This window comes from Monodon monoceros, unplaced genomic scaffold, assembly GCF_005190385.1.
Source record: "Monodon monoceros isolate NGI ecotype Baffin Bay Population unplaced genomic scaffold, NGI_Narwhal_1 Super_Scaffold_20, whole genome shotgun sequence".
Taxonomy (NCBI): Eukaryota; Metazoa; Chordata; class Mammalia; order Artiodactyla; family Monodontidae; genus Monodon; species Monodon monoceros.
Genome location: NW_021703777.1, coordinates 3,023,285 through 3,045,069, shown reverse-complemented (window position 1 = coordinate 3,045,069; position 21,785 = coordinate 3,023,285). Strand labels below are relative to the sequence as shown.

General features: G+C 43.4%; 1 protein-coding gene across 3 annotated transcripts in view; it reads right to left on the bottom strand.

Moving 5' to 3' along the window:
• The window catches only part of RAPGEF2 (Rap guanine nucleotide exchange factor 2), a 244,588-nt gene that overhangs the window by 155,127 nt on the left and 67,676 nt on the right, over positions 1-21,785 (bottom strand). For all 3 annotated transcript variants that reach the window (XM_029234931.1, XM_029234929.1, XM_029234930.1), the window contains exons 2-3: positions 8,836-8,906; positions 2,611-2,667 (exon numbers count right to left, since the gene is read on the bottom strand). In XM_029234931.1, the coding sequence (XP_029090764.1) occupies positions 2,611-2,667; positions 8,836-8,906 (128 nt within the window). The remainder of the gene's footprint in view (positions 1-2,610; positions 2,668-8,835; positions 8,907-21,785) is intronic.

Genomic DNA, 21,785 nt, shown 5'->3' with positions numbered 1-21,785 from the left:
CAACACAAGCTTGACCAAATACTAGGAATCTGACTGAGGGTATCTGCACTTAGTCTCTGAATTTTTGGTCATAGGAAATCATGATCTACCAAATACCCATAGATTCTTCATTGCTTAGGAACACTGCCACCTCATTGTAATTAGTCCAAAACAAACAATTACTACAATCAACTCTTGCTGCAAACTCCTAAATGCATTCAATTTAGGATTATCCAAGTCATGGCTTTGCGTGATGCGCAGGGCTCATATTCACTGCCTAAACTGACTTTAAAAAGAGAAAGCAAATATGTTTAAAACACTGCAATCTACCTTCCATTTAAATGAATAATAAATAATAATTGTCAGGAAGCCGGCACAATGTGGGCAGAAGTGCTGGTGGGTTTCAGGGGCCGCCACCACCCCTTGGGGGGGCCACCCCAGGGAGAGATGCAGTCCTCGCGCCTGCACGCACACAGCATCATTTTCTACAGAGGCATGAAGAAGGCTGGGAAATGCTGCTGTGTGGGGGGCAGCTATAGGGCTGCAGAGTCACCAGGTCTGGGCACAAGTCCAGATCCCGAGTTGAGCAGTGACACAAGCCTCAGCACCTCATATCTAAACCGGGGGTGATGAAAGATCTACCTGCAAGACGGCTGCAAGGAGGAATTAAATCAATGCACACAGAGCACGGATTCGAGTGTGTGGGATGGACGAAGGGCTTGTTACACGTTTGCTATTGCCTCGTCTGCGACACGGCCCAAACCATGTTTCAGAGGGAAAGGACAAAGTAAGAGAAAGCTGACGCTGACTGCCACTGCACTGCTAAAATACACGTCAGTAATATTCATCAGAGATTGCCAACCCTGACAGGTGTACACCCGTTAAACGGATAGCTTTTAATTGCTCCTGAAAGAGGACAAATAGTCTTAAGTTATTTACATCATGATTCCTCCAAGGATAAATATGTTAAGGGCATTGGCCCCTGGTGTGAATTTTCTCATTACCACGTATGTCTGAGTTATTTACTGCTCTTCTCTATTGCATGTATATTCTCTGAAGCCCTAGATGGATATTGACAGCCAAGTGCCATCCTGCATCAGATCCACCCATATCTTCTAAAATCCATCCGTGACGGCCCCGTTCCTCCATCTGCCCAAGTTCAAGCACTGTCACCTCAGATGACTGCAATTCTCTCCTAACAGATTTCCTTGCCCATCCACTCAACCTAATCCACCCTTTGAGGGGATGTGTGGGGCTGGGAGGCATCTGGTCACATCATTTTCCTGCTTGAAAACTGGCCGCCTACCTACAGACTAAAAGAGACTTTAAAACGATAAACAACCAATAAACAACCTGTACCAAAAAAAATTTGAGACAAAGAAATTTGATTATTTTCATGATATGAAAATTATTTCTTAAGGTTTGATGATAATATTGGGGTTAAGTGTTTTTTTTTAAGTCTATCTTTCAAAGATAAAAACACATATCAAAACACTGATGGCTGAATTGATATGTCTGGATTTACTTCAAAATAATCCACCGGAGGTGGAGGAAGAGATGAAACATCATTGCTTGTCAGTCGACAACGTGGCAAGGTGAGTCCACAGGGGCCCGTTTTACTACTGTCGCTAATACTGTGAACATCTGTAATTTTCCAGAATAGAATGTAATTGAGGAGGAAAAGCACTTATTTCCAGTCGTCTAAAGAATCGAGGATGACTTTTTCAACAACACATTCACACGCAAGTGTGACTGTGGCCTGCCCCTTCTCCTGACTCCACACACCCCAGGCCATGCGCTCTAAACTGGCCACTGTTCAACACGTGATGCCAGGCCCCTCCCGCTCTGTCCCTGTACACACAGTGCCTCCTGCCAAGAAAGTCCCGCGAGACCACCAGACACGCTAGGAGATCCAGGGCAAAGGGCCCCTTCTCCGAGACCCTCCCCTGCACCCCTCCTGTACAAACCTATGGTCTCAGCTATTCTGGTGGGTTAGTTTTCATTGTTGTTGCTTTCCTTTTTTCTATTTCTACCTCCCTCAAAAGATTATAGCCACCCTAAGGGCAGAAGCTGTATTTTATTTATTTCATTAAAGATTCCCTATAATATGCATGGAAAGTAGTAATTACTGAGTGAGTGCCTTGAAAAACAGGAAGGAAAGTCAGCAGAACAACCGTCATTCACAGCAAACATTAACAAAACAATATGTCTAGTAAATCAGAGCTTAAGTATCCGTAACACACCAATATTTATCTACTGAACGTTTATCACATTGCTTAGAAAATTAGTTGCCATTTTTTCAAGGAGTACGTTACAGATCTTAAAAGGAACATCAATATGATTTAAAGAAGAAACTTTCCTTTGGAAAGACTCTACACTATGTCTCATTTCATAAACGTCAAAATACTCCATAATGGGAAATACTACCTCCAACCACACTTGAGTAACATAGAGATGCTGATGTGAACTTATCAGCTGAAATGCTTCACATTTCTAAATTATGCAATAAAAGTTAATGCAAAATTAAGGCAGTGCTGACTTGACAAGGTGCCCCTAGTACTTCTTTGATACTTTAAGGACATCATCTCGCCACTGCATTACACATTGTGCAAAGACAGAGGAAACACCTACTAGTATAAAACTTCATTGGCTTCATGTCTTTCATATCTCACAGTTTCACACATTAACCTGTAAAACAAAAAATAAAGACACGAGTTCATCGTTTGTCATGAAAAAACATACTAATAGTTTAAAAACGTAAATGAGACATTATGTAGAAAATTAACATTACTTTTATGAATTGTCACAATCATTCATTGGCCTCAAGATAAATATTTGTGGTGCCTAGGTTAACAAAATAAAATGAAATCTGGTAAAGAGATGCTAGAAAAGAAACATTTTGTTAGATGTCAGCTTCACCTAGTTTATTTCATAGGGAACAAAACTGTATGTGTTTTATACTTTGTAAATGACATGCGGACAAATTAATGTTCTCCAAGGTAAACAGAAAATGAGAAAGGAAAACCTATTAACTTAAAAAGTGATAACATAATTCACAGTTTAACATTAATGTTACTTAAGAGTATGGAATTTCAGACAAAAGTAGGCTTTTATTAAAGTGCGTATTTTTATGACTAAGGACTAAATGAATGCTTTACAACTTAGAAAGATTTATTTACTTCAAATGATTCATCCCTGAGGAAAATAAACTATGAAAATTATAGAAAACATGAATAAATGTTTAAATATTCAAAATTACCTCAAGAGCAGCATCTTCAAAAAGCATCTTATTATATTAAGCCCATGTAAAATTTCCCAAAAGTTACAGAAATGCAAGAGAAAAGGATTATTTCTTCTTAAGAAGGAACTAGGAAATAGAAAAGGCTGGCTGTAAAAGTGACTGTTTTGGGCTTCCCTGGTGGCGCAGTGGTTGAGAGTCTGCCTGCCGATGCAGGGGACACGGGTTCGTGCCCCGGTCCGTGAAGATCCCACAAGCCGCGGAGCGGCTGGGCCCATGAGCCATGGCTGCTGAGCCTGCGCGTCCGGAGCCTGTGCTCCGCAACGGGAGAGGCCACAGCAGTGAGAGGCCCACGTACCGCAAAAAAAAAAAAAAAAGTGACTGTTTCAACAGCAGTGCCATTTTGGTCAGCGGGGCTACCAGTCCCTATCTGTGAAAACACTGCGATCAACACACATCCATCTTTACGCTGCTTGCACGCTCTTGATTTTTCACTTGAAAACGAGCCTCCTGGGTTCTCTTTTGCCTTGAAGCAGCACCCTGCTTCAAAGGCCCCCTCAGCCTCTCAATCCCTTACCCGAAACTTTCACTTAACTCCAGAAGGTAGCATCGAACCTTGAATACACATCATTAAACAAAGTTTTAATAGACTGCATCGTATCAATTCTTCCTAGGAAAGGATGAGAGACACAAGTAATGGATCTAAAAATACCAGGTGTTTAAATTATGTAACAGGCTCTGCCCTGTTTCCTGTTACACCCTTTTCACTGGATCCTGGTCCTTCTACGGTTGACCCTGTACTCCTGCAGGCTCACCCCTCCCACATCATCATCCATTTCCCCTCTCTCCTAAATTGCTTCCTTAATACACAAACACACCTTATGGGGGCCGCCCACTGTGTGGGGAAGGAGACATGCTTGGTCCCATATCCCCCTCCAGCTACTAACCGCTTTTCCCGCAACAGAAATTCTCCTTTTAGAGCTGTCTACGGGAATACACTGTCTCCATTCTCTCGCCCTCCTCCCTCTCCTCCATCACTGGGTCCCTGAAACTCAACAAAAAGGGGGGTCAGGGGGAGCTGCTGGCGGCCTAGTGGGTAGGACTCCGCGCTTCCACGGACAGGGCCCGGGTTCAAACGCTGGTTGGGGAACTGAGTTCCCACAAGCCGTGCGGCCAAAAAACAAAAACAACTCTGAGAGTTGTCAGCTTCCTCTGTGTTATCTAAATCTTTTCTGACCTTGTATTAATGCCACTTCTCAGCAACACGTGATGACTCCCTTTTCCTTACAGCATTTTCTGCTCTAAGTCTCCTGGTTTTCCTCTTATTCGCCATTTTTTCAGTCTCCTTTGGACTCTCTGCCCCTCTCACTCCTCTACCTGACTCGAAATGCATCGCCTCCAGGGGCTGTCCGCCCTCTTCTCCTCTGCACCATGTAACCTCATCCAGTCTGTGATTTTTTTTTTTTTTTTTTTTGCGGTACACGGGCCTCTCACTGTTGTGGCCTCTCCCGTTGCGGAGCACAGGCTCTGGACGCGCAGGCTCAGCGGCCATGGCTCACGGGCCCAGCCGCTCTGCGGCATGTGGGATCTCCCCGGACCGGGGCACGAACCCGTGTCCCCTGCATCGGCAGACGGACTCTCCACCACTGCGCCACCAGGGAAGCCCCAGTCTGTGATTTTCAATGTAATCCGTAAGCTGATGCTCCAAAGCCATGCCCCACACCTCACCTCTCACCGTGACACCACGCATCCAAATGCCTACTCGGTGGAATAGCCGCTCCATGTTCAAAACGTCCAACAGATCTTAAATTCCTTCCCCCAAAATCTGCTCTCCCACAGTCAGAACCCAATCGTCTAGGCCAAAACCTTGGAGTCGCCATCCTTGACTCTCCTCCCTCTCCTTCAAATCCCATCTTTCCGCCACGTCCTGTTTCCAAAATCCACCCTCCCAGGCAGACCACGTTCACCACCTGCCGGTGAAAACCCAGTCTCAGCCACCATCCCACTGTCATCTCCTACCAGGACCACACAGGTAGATTCTTAGTCTGTTCTGCACACCTGTTGTCCATTCTCCAGACATGACGTCACATCACCTCGCACCTGCTCTTTTTAAAATTTATCTATTTATCTATCTATTTACGTTGGTTGAATAGGGTCTTAGTCACAGCACGCGGGATCTTTCTTCCTTGCGGTGTGCAGGCTTCTACCTCACACCTGCTCTTAATCTCCACTGCCTTTACATGAAAATCCAAACTCCTATCCTTGAATACGCAGCCCTGCACTGCTGACTACACTTAGCATCCTATAGTTACTCTCCCACGGCCCCTGCCTGTTCCCACCGTGGAGCATCGGGGGCCCATCGGCACTGCAGGGCTCTCCGCACAGCTGAGCCAACCCAAGTGTTCCCTCCTTTCAGCCACAAAGTCAAAGCAGCCGAGCATCCATTCTTACCATGCCCGACATGCTAACATCTAAATCCTGTCTGCCCCACTAGGAACGGCAGGGGCTTGGTCTAGTTCACTGCTGTTTCTTCATGGCCTGCCTGGATGTCTAGCAGGTAGTAGGACTGCAGTGGATAACTGCTGACTGCATAAAACAACTAACCTAGCGCCACGAGAAAATCATGATAAAATCGTCTATAGGACAATGTTCTAAATAAATGGAAACAGTATCAAAATGCTTTTTTTTTTCTTTAAACATTGTTAAGGAATGTTTCATCAAAAGCATACTGATCTTCCCTGAATTCCTAAAGAATATACTAGCCAGATTTTAGTTGTTCCTTAATGTCTAAAACTGCCTGTATAATAATTACGCTCATCCATAATGCTAAAGAATATACATGTATACAAACTCACATACATATAACCATATATACATTATACTATATATAGTGTACACATATATATACATGTATACACACATACATATAACCATATGTTATACTGTATATGTGGTATGTATATATGTATACACACATACAACCATATATATGTTATACTATAAATATGTAGTGTGTATATATGTACATACGCATAACCATATATGTTATACTACATATATATGTAGTGTGTATGCATATGTACACACATAACCATATATAAGTTATACTATATATATACATATGTAGTATATATATGTATACACACATATAACCATATGTTATATTATATATGTAGTGTGTGTATATATGTACACACATAATCATATATGTTATACTATATATACATATGTAGTGTGTATATACACGTATACACACATATAACCATATATGTTATACTGTATGTGTAGTGTGTGTATATATACACACAACCATATATATACTATATATGTATAGTGTGTATATATGTATACACACATATAACCATATATATGTCATACTATATATATGTAGTGTGTATATATGTGTGTGTACACACACATAACCATACATATGTTATACTATATATATGTAGTATGTATACACGTACACACACACACACATAACTCAGCAGGCTCTTGCTTCCCGCACTGAGAGGCCCCAGTCACTCTGCTCTTTACAGATTCTTGGCCTCCACTCCCACTGGAGCTCCCTCCTCCCCTCTGGCAAATATGCTGCTTCTGACCCACCTGTATGAAGGGAGTAAACCTTAGAAAAATAATGCTGTTTGGAAAAGACGTACAGTATGTCAGTGAGGACCTGGAAACCTTTCCATTGTATAGAGTGTGTGACCTTACAGCAACACAGCCAATTAACTGCACGTCACCAACTGCTCAGGATCAACGCACTGCTTGCATACGGACAGCCCCACGGTGCACAAAGTGAGGTTCCCAAAGAGGAAAGCCTCCCCTCCTTCCTAGGAGACCAGTGTTCCACTGCCCAGCACTCAATAAACAGACCTGGAAAACCTTGAGTAAGAGCTTTTTTTTTTTTTTGCTAAAATTGGAAAACTGTATTATGTGGAAGTCTTAACTCTTCTCTATTAATCCCAGGGGTAAAATTTTATTTATAAAATTCAAAGGAAATAACTTCTCTAAATTAAGACGTACTTTTCCCAGAAAGGGTAGTTATAACAAAGCACTTTATCCAAGTCATCGAGTTTATCTGTGCTTCTTTTCTTGCTATTATTCATTCTGCTATCCTGATCTTCTTCTAAAAAAGGACTCGAGTTAGTTGATGTCTTGCATAAATATGAGAAACAAACGACTTTTTGACACAAGCAGAACAAGAGACACATCTTAAAGGTGACTCCTTGTAAGTTCATGCCAACAAAGCTGAATAGTCTCCAAAATAGACTTCTTTAAGTCTAAGTCTGCTAAGCTGTACTGTTGAAGTTATCAGTTGTTTCTAACCAAAATTTACTTTTGAAATAGCAGAAAATGGTTAGTGGGTGTATGGGGCTTTATTGTATTACTTCTACTTTCGTAATCTTAAAAATTTTCATAAGATGTATTAAAATTTTCCTTTTTCTATTGCACCAAATTACTATTACCTAAGTAATTTTATAACTACATATACTACAGACACACATCATATAATCGATATATCTGAATATTATTGAAATATTATCCATGTGTAGTCATATGCATATGGCAATGTGACATTTATATTTTCATATTAATTAATTCATTTGCATTTGCAGGTTAACTGCATTCAATTAAACAGACAATTGGCACTATAATTTTTTCCTAGGATAGCTGTCATCAAAAAACATAAAATGAAAGTTACATACTTTAGAAATTATCCTTGCTTTAATTTGAGCCATCTTCCAAATTCCCAATGGTTTTGCCCTTTCTAATAAAACTTTAATTTAAATCATTTTCATTACAAATTCAATTTTAGAAGTATTCAATCCTCTTGACACTTTTTTCAATTAACAACTAAATATGAAATTGACATGCTCACAAATTAACTAGTGTTTAAAGAGTAAAGGGGAAATACACAGAAAACGTATTCCTTTCATAATTAAAAACTGCTGGTATCAAAAGTAGCTGGAGACAACAAAACTTTCCCATAACGTCCTAGTTGGCGTTTATATGTAATGCATCTTCCTAAGGTCCTTTATTTTCTATTCCAGTTAATCACTGGATTATACGAGATGTTTCTGATCTTTTAGTGTAAGCCCAGATAACCATAAATAAGGTTGCTGTATCACTGTACAAGAGAAGTGGTAAGATTTGTATATGAATGGACTATATAAAAAACAACTATGGTATAAACTGAGTTTCTCAGAAAAGGGCAGTCAACTTAATGCAATAAATATGTTATATATAAAGACCTAGAACATACTAAAACAGTGAACTGAATCATTCCTGGAACAGTTAAACACATTCTGGCTTCTTATGTAGCTGAGTGCTAGGAAGTAGATTTTTATTTGCCAGGATGGCAAATAATGCTCCTTCGGTGTAGTCACCAAGTGGTGTTTATTACTTCAGGTGGGGAGGGCAGGGAGAGGGACGGGAGGCAGAGAGGTGATCACTACGGCAGAAACGTCGGAAATTATTATATGGATGTAAAACTTACAAGGCCAGATGAGGCAGAGTTTTCACAAGGAAGTCATCTTTAATCCTACTTCTAAACAATAATAAATAATCACATAAAATCCAAGCATGCTACTGTTATTCATATTAAAATGACTTACCTAAGCTGATGCTCCCTCAGGTTGGATAAGGCTTCCATACCATGTAAATAGGAATACACTATTTCCAGATCCTGTTTGAAAAAAAGGACAGAAATTATTAAACTTGTCGGGAAAAGAGGCTTCTAAAATAAGGCATTGTATTAACAGACCAAATTCAAAATAGCTTTTTTTTAAATACAAGTTTTTTAGACATCAAAAATCACATTATTCAGAGAAATGCTGGACTGCACAAAATGTCATGCATCACAACTGCCTTTGGGATACATAGAAAGGCCATTAAAATATAAACTAAATTGGCTCAAATTTACAAAAATAAATTCCTCATAAATTGTTATCACCTATTTCCCAGCTTTTACATCAAAATATCAAATGTAAAGTTTTAATTTTAAAGTATAAATATTTACCAATTCCATCATTAAATGATTTTCTTAGTCAATATAAAATTAATGCATGTTATTTCATGCCTACACTTAAAAATGAGCATGAATTCAATTGTTTTCTACTCTTACCAAATGACATTTCTTATATGCAGAGATATTTAAATTTAAATATTCTCTTTTCGAAAAAGAGACATGCCTTGCTTTTCCAGATCATATTACAATACATAGAAAAAAGATTCATAGTTATTCATGAACGTTTAGAACAGGTAAAAATTCAAAATCCTGTTTATACTCATTTATATGCAAGCCAGCAGGGAATTAGTATTTTTTTAAATTAAGGTATAGTTGATGTACAATATTATGTAAGTTTTGGATGTACAAAAGTTAGTATTTTAAGACTCCAATGAGGGGGCATCCCTGGTGGCGCAGTGGTTAAGAATCTGCCTGCCAATGCAGGGGACATGGGTTCAAGCCCTGGTCCGGGAAGATCCCACATGCCGCGGAGCAACGAAGCCCGTGCGCCACAACTACTGAGCCTGCGCTCTAGAACCCACGAGCCACAACTACCGAGCCCGAGTGCCACAACTACTGAAGCCCACGCGCCTAGAGCCTGTGCTCCGAAACAAGAGAAGCCACCGCAATGAGAAGCCCGCGCACCGCAAGGAAGAGTAGTCCCCGCCCGCCACAACTGGAGAAAGTCCACGAGCTGGAACAAAGACCCAATGCAGCCAAATATTAAAAAAAACAAACTTAAAAAGAAAGACTCCAGTGAATATCTAGCAGTTTCTGATCTCAAGAATACAAATCTACATTTACTCCTCCCCCAAATCTTAGCCAAAATGTAAAACAAATGTATTTTAAGAACTTTGTAAAATTACCCTTTTAAAATAATAGCTCTACTGAGATATAATTCACACATCATTTTCTTTTCTTTTTTTCTTGCAGGGGGCCACAGCCGCACTGTGCACAGGACCCAATCCAGGAAGTGGGCACGACCCTCCCTGGCCCCTGGCTCCACCCGGGCTGCCCCCTCCTCCTAGAGATGAGCCGCTGTGAGTGGGCCCAGGGCTGCCGGACTTGCCAGAACTCAAGATTTATCAGTTGTGAATAATTCCGTGGTTTGTGTTTGTCAATCACCACCATAATTCCTGAACATTTTTACCACCCAAAAGACAACCCCGCACCCTTTAGCATTCACTCCCCATCCTCCCTTCCCCCAGCTCCTGGCAACTGTTAATCTGCTCTGTGTCTATGGATTTGCCTATTCTGGACATTTCGTGCAAATGGAATCTCACAAGGGAAACACACGACCTTTTGTGACTGCCTTCTTTCTCTTGGCCTAATAGCTTCAGGGTTCATATAGGCTGCAGCAGGTAACGATACGTTCCTTTGTATCACCCAATAGTACTCCATTATAGAGAGATGCCACAGTTTGTTTATCCGCTCATCCACTGATGGACATTTGGGTTCTTCCTACTTTACGGCCGGTAGGAATAATGCTCTTGTGAATTCTCATGCATACGTTTTTGTTTGCACACCCGTCTTCAGTCCTCACGGGTATATGCATACCTGCGAGTAGAACTGCTCATTCATATGGTAACTCTGTGTTTAGCTTTTCAAGGAACTGCCGAATTGTTTACCTAAGTGGCTACATCATTTATAATCCTATCAGCAAGGTCTAAGGACTCTAATTTCTCCACATACATCCTTGTCAACACTAACGTCTGTCTTTTTTATTTTAGCCTTCCCAGGTGTGTCTGAAGGTGTTGATTTGCATTTCACTAATGGCCAAGGGTGCTGACCATTTTTCATGTGCTTATTGGCCATTCGTACATCTTTGGGTAAATACCTATTCAATTCTTTGTTCACTTTTCTTTTCCCCCAGGGGTTATTTATTCTTTCTTTTCTTAACATCTTTATTGGAGTATAATTGCTTTACAATGTTGTGTTAGTTTCTGCTGTATAACAAAGTGAATCAGCTGTATGTATACATATATCCCCATATCCCGTCCCTCTTGCGTCTCCCTACACCCTCCCTATCCCACCCCTCTAGGTGGTCACAGAGCACCGAGCTGATCTCCCTGTGCTATGCGGCTGCTTCCCACTAGCTATCTGTTTTACATTTGGTAGTGTGTATATGTCCATGCCACTCTCTCACTTCGTCCCAGCTTACCCTTCCCCCTCCCCGTGTCCTCAAGTCCATTCTCTACGTCTGTGTCTTTATTCCTGTCCTGCCCCTAGGTTCTTCAGAATCTTTTTTTTTTTAGATTCCATATATATGTGTTAGCATACGGTATTTGTTTTTCTCCTTCTGACTTACTGCACTCTGTATAACAGACTCTAGGTCCATCCACCTCACTACAAATAACTCAATTTCATTTCTTTTTATGGCTGAGTAATATTCCATTGTATATATGTGCCACATCTTATTTATCCATTCATCCATCGATGGACACTTATGTTGCTTCCATGTCCTGGCTATTGTAAATAGGGCTGCAATGAACGCTATGGTACATGTCCCTTTTTGAATTATGGTTTTCTCCGGGTATATGCCCAGTAGTGGGATTGCTGGGTCATGTGGTAGCCCTATTTTTAGTTTTTTAAGGAACCTCCATACTGTTCTCCATAGTGGCTGCACCAATTTACATTCCCACCAACAGTGCAAGAGGGTTCCCTTTTCTCCACACCCTCTCCAGCATTTACTGTTTGTAGACTTTTGAATCATGGCCATTCTGACCGGTGTGAGGTGATACCTCACTGTAGTTTTGATTTGCATTTCTCTAATGGTTAGCGATGTTGAGCATTTTTTCACGTGTCTGTTGGCCATCTGTATGTCTTCTTTGGAGAAACGTATGTTTAGGTCTTCTGCCCATTTTTGGATTGGGTTGTTTGTTTTTCTGATATTGAGATGCTTGTATATTTTGGAGATTAATCCTTTGTCAGTTGCTGTTCATTTTTTAATTGGGTTATGTGTCTTTATTATTGCATTTTAAGAATTCTTTATGTACTCTGGATCGAAGACCCTTATCAGGTACATTATCAGTAAATATTTTCTCCCTTTCTGTGGTCAGTCATTTCACTTGGATGGTGCCCTTTGAAGCGCAAAGTTTTTAACTTTGATGAAGTCCAGTTTACCTATTTTTTCTTTTCTGCGTATGCTTTTAGAGTCACATTTAAGAAACCATGATCTAATCCAAGGTCACAATTCATTAATATATTTGCTTCTAAGAGCTTCTTCTTCCACAGCTTCAGCTCTTACGTTTAAGTCTACAATCCATTTTTAATTACTTTCATATTCAGTAAGGTAAGGGTCCAAGTTCACTCTGTTGCGTGCAGATATCCAGTTATCCCATCACCCTTTGTTAAAGATACTATTGTTTCCCCAGTGAACTGTACTGGTGCCCTTGCTGGAACTCAACTGACCATAAATGCCAGTGTTCATTTCTGGACTCAGATCTATTCCACTGGTCTGTATGTCCATCCTCGTTCCACGACCACTGTCTCGCTTATGCAGCTTTGGAGCAAGTGTGAAATCAGAAACTGTGAGTGTTCCAACCTTATTCTACTTTTCTGGGTGCCCTGTGTTCACATCTGAGTTTTAGAATCAGCTTGTACATCTCTCCAGAAAAGGCAGCTGGGGCTTTGATAAGGGTCGCACTGAGCCTGATGATCAGCTCAGGTGGCACAGCCACCGTAACAGTACCAAGTCTCCCAATCTATGACACGGGGTGTTCTTCCACTGAATTAGGTGTTCCTTAATTCCTTTCAACTATGTTCTCTACTTCTCAGGGTACAAGTCTTGCACTACTTTGGTTAGATTTAATCTTCTCTTTTGATTAAGAAAAAATTTCTGCAACCTTAGGGATACCTTTGAGAACAGTTCAAAGTATCTGTGCACTTAGATTTCATGTATCAAGGGCACAGGGAAGGGACAGTGGCTCACAGAATAACTAGGTAAGGAATTCAAAACCTTCCTAAGAGGATTCCAAGAAGGTTTTCAGCCTAAAATATAGTATTGTACACCTTAAAACAATATTATGATGTGTTAAGAGGAAAAAAAACCTCATTTATAATTCTCAATTGTCCCAATTTAAAATTTATTAATACTAGAAGTTTGAAGTGTCGCCCTCTAATGGTCAACTTTCAAATAAACTGATGGACTTTAATTTTATTCATCTGTAGTCTTGTTATTTCCCGTAAGTCTTTTAAAAGCTATTTATAGACTGAAATCTAAGTCTAGACCTAAAAATGCAATACAAATAAGAAAGCTAAAACGAAACCTTCCCCGCCATCCAGTTACCAGAGTGCATTCCTAAAGCTAATAAATCCCTTAAATCCCTTCTTTAGACGCAGTCGTACCCCAGTCTTAATATTCTATTTGCAGGTAGGGAAAGCCAACAAAAATGTCCTAATTAATGAGTTTTCTTTAATACTTATAACAGAAAGTCCTTCTGAATAACGCTAAGGTTCACATTCTCTTTTAGGTATTACAAATATGTGCTACTTGCAGTCCTTACATAGTACAGAAGGCCACCCTCCCATTTCTGAAGAGCTTATAATCTGAATCTCACACGAAAAGTCTTACACTTTTTTCACTGAAATACCAATCAGCCCCTTACAAGCTGCCCAAGGCCCACAGTACTTCCATCTAAGCAAACAGACAAGACTATTATGTTCATTAACCTTCATCGGGCAAATATAATATTTACACTGACCAAAAATGTCTATTTCGGAAAGGAGTAGAAAGAAATAGGGGTTTTCGAAAGCTGGGGAAGGGAGAAGTCTGAAAGAAACCTGAAAGGAACAAGAATTTGGAAGATTCGAGTCAGAGTGGAGCAAAAGAACAGCCCTAACCCTTCAAAGACAACAGGCCTGGACGTGACCGAGTGTCTCCTCCTTCAAACCAGCAAAGCAGAAGCCAAGTAAAAAAGCACGTTCCTTGATGCTGCGGCACTTCATTCATCTGTCGCTCTTTAACACTGTGCGGTTTCCTAGTTGGACGAGGGCACCTCCCTGGATAAGTTATGATGTCACGCCCATTACGAGTGTCAGCATTGCATCCATAAACTTAGCAACTTTGAGTATGAATGCATAACCTGCATGATTACACAGAATCTATCTATGAACAATAACTACTACCATTATTCCTTCATCTTAAGACAATATGCATAACTAAAACCTGCAGATTCAATACGACTGTTTATTAGTTCATAAAAACGTGCAGGACCACTGCGTGCCCTTACCAGTAAGGCGCTGACATAAGTGACAGGTCAGGAAGCTGTTTCCGGGCCTGTAACATGCACTGAGCCTGTGCGTTACACCATTACTGCAGGAGCAAATTTAAAATGCAGTTTGTCCTTCTGTCTGTGTGTAGCTGCATAAATAAAACACCTGCACCGCACAGAATCCTGATGTTTGGGGGCAGAGTAAGTTTAAACATGTGTCTGTCAAGCAATACAGAACCAAAGAATCTGGTGCAACTGTGTCGCGTATTTTAGATGTGTGGCCAGACCATGAGCTTCTTCAATGAACTCAACAATTACGTCCAGAGTTTCTCTATTACTCTTAGAAGAAGTCATCTCAAAGGAAACTTTTACCTGGCCTATGCCACGAGGAGCCTGCAAACTCGAGGCGCAGACGTCATTATTCTAACACGAAGCCTTCACGCTGAAGGCTGGTTCATCTAGCTGGAATTAGACGACTTTACAAATATATTCCACCTCAACCTGAGATCTCGTCTTTGTAACTAACAGAAGGAACAGTAAGAAACTGACATCTAGACAGCAGGCAACAAACAAGTCCATGCAATGTTTCACTTGGGACCAGCACAGGTTTGGGTAAGTAGGAAAGCTTAGGAAAAAGGCATGGGGAAATCTCTGTTCTCGGACTCCAAGGGATGAAAGACAACTGAGCAGAGATGAGCCGGGGAGATTGCAAACTACAGGAAGGCCGGCCCTGTAGCCACACTTCCCTGCAACACAGAGCCTGGTGGCCAAATAGCAGGTTTACCAGTGATGAGGGATTGCAGGTGACGTGAACGACACTGAAAGGCAAAAAGGAACACACGTTTTCTTCTTTCCTAGGGGCAAGGTGGACTGGGCGGTATTCTGAAATAGGCAAATATGGCCTTTTGAATCATCTTCTCAATTTTTTTCTACCCTCTCCCCAGGTGTCCAGCGACCTCGCGTCACGCCGTCGCTCTGGGCGCCCTGCCTTGGTCTAGAAGCTAAAGGGGGGTGATGTGAACACAAACGTGAGTGATCCATAGGGCTTTGCCGCATCTTCCCCGGGGACCTGTCGGTCGGCATCTGCACTTCCGCAGTCCAAACAAATCTCTAGGTGGTAGGAGACTTCAGAAATGAAATACACCGGGGGCGCGAGGAAGGAGGCCCGGGGACAGAGGCTCTGCCAGGAGCTGCCTGACCCCTCCGAGCTCGCCCCTCACGCTTCCTCCACTTTCCACGTGGAGGTTTCAACCCTCATCCCCCCTTCGTGGTTGGCCTTTGTTAAAATAACCTAGGAGTTGGTAAGGAACGGCCTTCACCCAGCACGGGAACAAAAAGGCACGAGGGTGGGTGCTGAGGAGCCCTGCTGCTCTAACCAAGCTGGTATCTGCCACATGGGCAGCATCTCAGAGCAAGCTTCCTCGTAAGGGGAACAGGGAAATGCGTGCCCTTCAGGGACTTACACTCTTGGGTTCTTTTTTTTTTTCTCTCTACACAAATGAGACATTCAGAGTGAAGTTATGTTTCAACAAACTTGACTATAGGGAAAAAAAAAAAATGCTGCAGCACTACGTCACCTAAAGCATCAAACTGTGTCATTTCTGTCCAGAAACCATGATGTGCAAACAACTTGCAAACCTCCCCACCGCACCTCCCAGGACAAATAAAACCCATTTGACTATTAGTATTTTAAAGGGCCCTCAAAAAATATAAGCTATTCCCCCCCCCCGCCCCCCGGCAAATTCTCTAGTCCTGGATACAAACAGGAACAGATTGCTTTAACCAGGAAGCAGCATTTTTCAGAACAATAGGCCTTTTCTAGAAAGGACATCCTTTTTTAAAAATAGATGTTATTTGAAGGCAAAGTCATAAAACCACTGTAGCCCAGCAGACAAGAACACTGACCAGCCAACTGGAGTGCAGTTTTCCATGAAAAAGACTTTTTTTTTTTTTTTTTTAGTCTCAAATGTAAACAATGTATCGAAACCCAAAAGCATCCTCTAAGTCATTTGGGAGAATGACTGTTCACAACCTAAAGGATCATCTTGCCCAGAGTGTGTAAACACAACCCAGGCTCAACCGGAAGAAGTCAGGCAGAGCTCCTACATCTTGGGCACATTCTCTAGCACCTCCTTAGAGGCTCACTCAGGGTATAATCGGCTTCAGAGCAGACTTACAATTCACCGAAAACCACGTTTTAATTTCCTTGCTTAGCAGTATGGGGATTGGCTAACAACTTACGGTCTATTTTAACGCGATCTTTGAAGCGCTGAAAGAGGAGACGCACCCTCCACCTCCCCCCCACCCTCCACAGACGCATATTTTGCGCTGTACTGTGAGAAAGAATATATCCTTTTCCTTTAAAGTGAGTTTTGTTTCACATTATGAAGCTACGTATTTGAACTATAACCAGAAGCGAGGTGGTCAAAGGTACAACCTTCCAGTTACCAATTTTTTAAAACAAAAAACAAGTACGGTTGGTTCCTTTAAAAAGACTGTATCTCAGGCTTCCCTGGTGGCGCAGTGGTTGGGAGTCCACCTGCCGATGCAGGGGACGCGGGTTCGTGCCCCGGTCCGGGAGGATCCCACATGCCGCGGAGCGGCTGGGCCCGTGAGCCATGGCCGCTGAGCCTGCGCGTCCGGAGCCTGTGCTCCGCGACGGGAGAGGCCACGGCAGTGAGAGGCCTGCGTACCGCAAAAAAAAAAAAAAAGACTGTATCTCAATCACATCAAAGAAGCTAAGGCCAAGACCGCGCTAGAGCTTGCGGCCTATGGAGGCCCACGCGGTGAGTGACCTGGGCGCCCTGCCTGCCCTGCCGGGACCAGGAAGCATGCTACTGCTCTCCCTCGTCAAGACAAGAAGGTACCGCAGCCTTGCTGACCAGGGACCACTAGCAAGGAATGAGAGTTAGTTCTGAACGATATTAACAAGGAGGTTAAAAGCTAGACTATCCAAGGCTCCTGTTCAAGGCCACAGCGCACTGGGGAGGGTCAGAAGGGGGAGAGGTCTGCACACTTTGCTATGTCTACCGACACGGGGGTAAGCTGAAAAGTTTTACCTGGGAGAGGCCACACTTCTTTACGCTGAAACACGTAAAAGCCATCCTCGGACAGATAGTGGAAAGAACATGAGCGCTGGTGTCAAATGGAGCAGAGCCCAGGCCGTCCTCCCCACTGCTGCCCGATGTGAGACCCTGCACGTGCTACCGAGACTCTGTCCGCACACCAGCATGACTCCACCTACTTGGCTGGGCTGTGTCACCAAAATGACATACAGTTTCATAACGACACACGGCACATACAGACCCTTGAAAAGTGGGGTAGCTGATTTCCTTACCTATGAGATCTGCAGACAGGCACACAGGAACGCCAAGAATTACAAAATTTTAAATATCCCTGAAATTTATATACATCAGATTTTGTATAAATCACTGCATCCTTTTCATATGTATCTCTATCCAAAAAAAAAAAAAAAAAAAGTCAAGTGAATTATTCATGAAACATGTCAAGGGCCCCTGGATGGCCTGCTGTATCAATCCAGCTTTTACATCCGGTGGGACCGGACAGGGGGTGCCAGCCGCCCGCAGAGCGCAGACCTGCTCGCACTTCTGAAGCTTGTCGCCGCCTGCCTCCAGGGCTCCCCTGGCTGGCTTCCCAGAGCCCCCCGTCACTGACCCTCGCACCCCTTCCATGCACGCGGCCAGCAGTGCGTGGTGCAGCCCAACACAAAGCCCCTCAAACCCCCTGCCTGCAGGGATCCCCCTCCTGAGCCGTCACAGCCTCCCGGGCTGCACACCTGCACGGGCACCCCACGTGCGCTCTGTGCAGCCGTTTTACCTTCCAGGGGGCACCTGTTATCTCCTCGGTCAGAGGACACCCCAAAGTCACTGCTTTCTTTCACACCTCTTTCTCATCTCTGCATCTAGCTACCAGCTGCGTTGCCAGGAAAGAGAAGGGTTGGTGGTGTGCGAGACCCTAGCGCGAACGCTAGCCCTGGGAGTAACGGGACGAAGGGAAGGCAGGGAAAGGTGTTCTCAGCCCCGGTACCCGGACAGACCGAGGCAAGCGTGCACACGGCCACCAGGCGGCAGAGCGGACCGGCGGTCCCTCTAGGCCTGGGTCTCACAAGGCGCGCCCACTGCTCGTGCACGTGTAAGTAGGAGACTGGACCTTTACGGCATCCCTGAGGGTGGCTCAGAGACCACGACCGTCCTTTCTCCTCCGCTCCTAATGAAAGGGGACGGGGGACAGGAAACGGGCCCACCAACACTCCCATTAAAGTCACTTCATTTCTACCATCCCGAGCAGGGAGAAATCTTATTTTAAACCGGGCACCGCCCTCAACCCTACACACCCTGGGAAAGAACCAGAGCGTTTAAAACAAAGATGTCCAATCAGTACACTGCTGAGCTGTCTGGGGCCCTCTTGCCTCACACCCCAGGAAATTACATCACCACATAGTTCAGGGAAACGTAAGGAAAAATCCACGGTGGAGTGCACGACTTTCAGTAAAACTTTTTTTTTTTTTTGACGTGTCAGTATCAGTTTATTAAATGTGACAAGTGTACCATCCTTGTAAAATTAATAATAGGAAAAACTGTGTGGAGGACATACGAGAACTCTCTGTACTATCCTCTCAGTCTTTCTGTAAATCTAAAACTGTCCTAAAAATAAAGTTTTTTCCTTAAGTTTTTATTGGCGTATAGTTGATTTACAATGTTGTGTTTTAGTTTCTGCTGTACAGCAAAGTGATTCAGTAAAACTCTTAAGTTTGTTCTTAAACAGCAATTTCAACCCTAAATCATATGAAGGCTGCTTCTGAGCTTACTAATTTATACCCGAAAGGAAGCCAGTCCCCCAGAGCTTTGATTTCATTCAAATGCACATATCAAAACGCAGAAAAATAAAAATGTTAAAAAAACAAAAACCGCAGGAAAACCTGGTGATTATATTACTGGTCATCTAGACTCAGCCTGGATACCTTCCTTCAGCCCCAGGCTCTTGAGCGCTGCATCTTTACAAGACACGTGGATGAGGAATTCCAGGAGTAAAACATACAGGTTCAAGCTATTCTGTTTGTCCAAAATTTCCTCAGATGTTCCTATATCTTTAAAAAAGAGAGTGTTTGAACAGTTCCTAAACTTGAGACAGGGATAATTATAAGGTAAGTACCTCTTGAATTAGCCATGAAAATGACAAAACAGACCTCGGGGTTAAGCAGAGCACAGGCTGCCACGCCTCCTGTTTCTAGCTGGCAGCAGGGAGCCCAGGAGCCTCAACTGCAGGGGGGATGAGCTGCAGAGGCAGAGGAGTACTTCCTACATTCTAAGGAGCAGAGGACGTATCGCACGTAATCCTCACCCTCACTGAAGAAAACATGAGAGTTAAATGATTCGGCAGCAGCAGCCGTCCGGTGGCAGCTCTTATGCTCCTAAATGGGCAGCGTTCTGTTTAGCAACTGAGACACACGTTACGCCCCTGCGCTCACCGCCGTGTCCGAGGGGAAACGGGCAAGTTTGGTCTGTGAAGGTTAAATTTTCTCATTAGAAAAAAATCAACAATTTCATTGTAACTAAAAACTCATCGGGCGGACAAATAAGAAAAATATCAAGTGTCTAAATCAGTCCACGATTCCTGTTTTCAAGGGTCAGTATGTGTATTTCCACTTCAGAACAATGCCCACGACCAAGCTGACACCTCCCCCGAATCCACATCTCTCTGGCAGCGGGAACAAACATCACAACAGATCTTCACTGTGAAGCATCTACTTTATTTTAATCCCTCAGACTGCAAAATGTGTAGTCAAATTTTAATTGCACGGACACAGATGAACGCACTAGAAAATGATTTGCCGTGAACTGAATGCCAGTCTGGTTTTTGTTCTCCGTGAATAAGTGAGCAGGCAGTGAATGAGCACATTTTAAGTTAACATTTAAACATCTGATTAAGTACAACCGGAAAGGTCAATCAGCTGTATACATACACGCGCGCGCGCGCGCGCACACACACAACTTCGCCGCCCCCCCCCCCCCCCCCCCCCAGGAAAAAAAGATTCCCGGGCCCCCCTCCCCTTCCAATAAAAAAAAAAAAAAAAAAAAAAGCCAATCATGTCCCCTCCACCCAGTTCTCCTCTAAGGACACAGTTACAACCTTGGGCCCAGTGTGGTACTCGTTCCCCAGGGATGGTCTGGCTCGGGTTAAGCCCTGCAGGAACCGAGCTGGTGCGGATGGGTGGAGGGGGCAGAGCGCACCGAAAACCTGGGCAACAAGGGCCCAGGGCTGCAGAACTACCCTCAGGACGCCCCCAGTTCCAAAGACCACCTAACTGCAGAGGCTCCTTGAGAGGTGTGCATTCGGAACCATTCACTGTGCCAGCCTGAGCATCCCTACAGGACTGGGTCCGCACAGTCCTGGCGTAACAGAAGCAAAGCAGAGCAGGTCACTGAGGACACGGGCTGTCCACAGCCTCTTGGCAGAAAGGAAGCACTCCCATATGAAAGCAGGTTTTAAATATAGAAAACGGCATTGCTGCTATTTTTCTAGGACAAAAGACAAAAATAATTTGACATATGTTTTTCCCATCTAGAATGTTTTACCGAGGAGTCAACCATCACAAGTATTACTGATTCTCAAACTTTTTTTATTTCTCAAGCGGACAGGAGGAGCACATGTGAATATTCTACCTAAACAATGAAAGCCTTCCAACTATGTTCAGCAGAAATGCACTAAACGCTAAAGACATTTTAGATACTGTTCAAAATTGGTCTCTTTCAGATCTGTCCATAAATAAGTAATTCTAATCAAGTGCTCCACTGGAAAGCACAGCAGGTCGTAGTTTCTGAAGCATCCTACCTTTCCATCATGTTTCAAACTCTCCTTGGAAGCTAACATCTAACATCATTACTTTATAGCTGTCCTACTGCCCCCGACTATACAGGATGTACCACGTGCGTCTGACAGCTTAAATTTGTGGATGTGTATATTTGATCTATACACTGGACTCCATCACATTCATAAATAAATATCATAAATCAAGAGCCCTTTGGCCGGGCTTCCCTGGCGGCGCAGTGGTTGAGAGTCCGCCTGCCGATGCAGGGGACACGTGTTCGTGCCCCGGTCCGGGAAGATCCCACATGCCGCGGAGCGGCTGGCACCGTGAGCCGTGGCCGCTGAGCCTGCGCGTCTGGAGCCTGTGCTCCGCAACGGGAGAGGCCACAGCAGTGAGAGGCCCGCGTACCGCAAAAAAAAAAACAAAAAAAGCAAAGAACCCTTTGGCCATCAAAACAGCAATGCTCACTCACACACACACACACACACACACACACACACACACACACACACACAC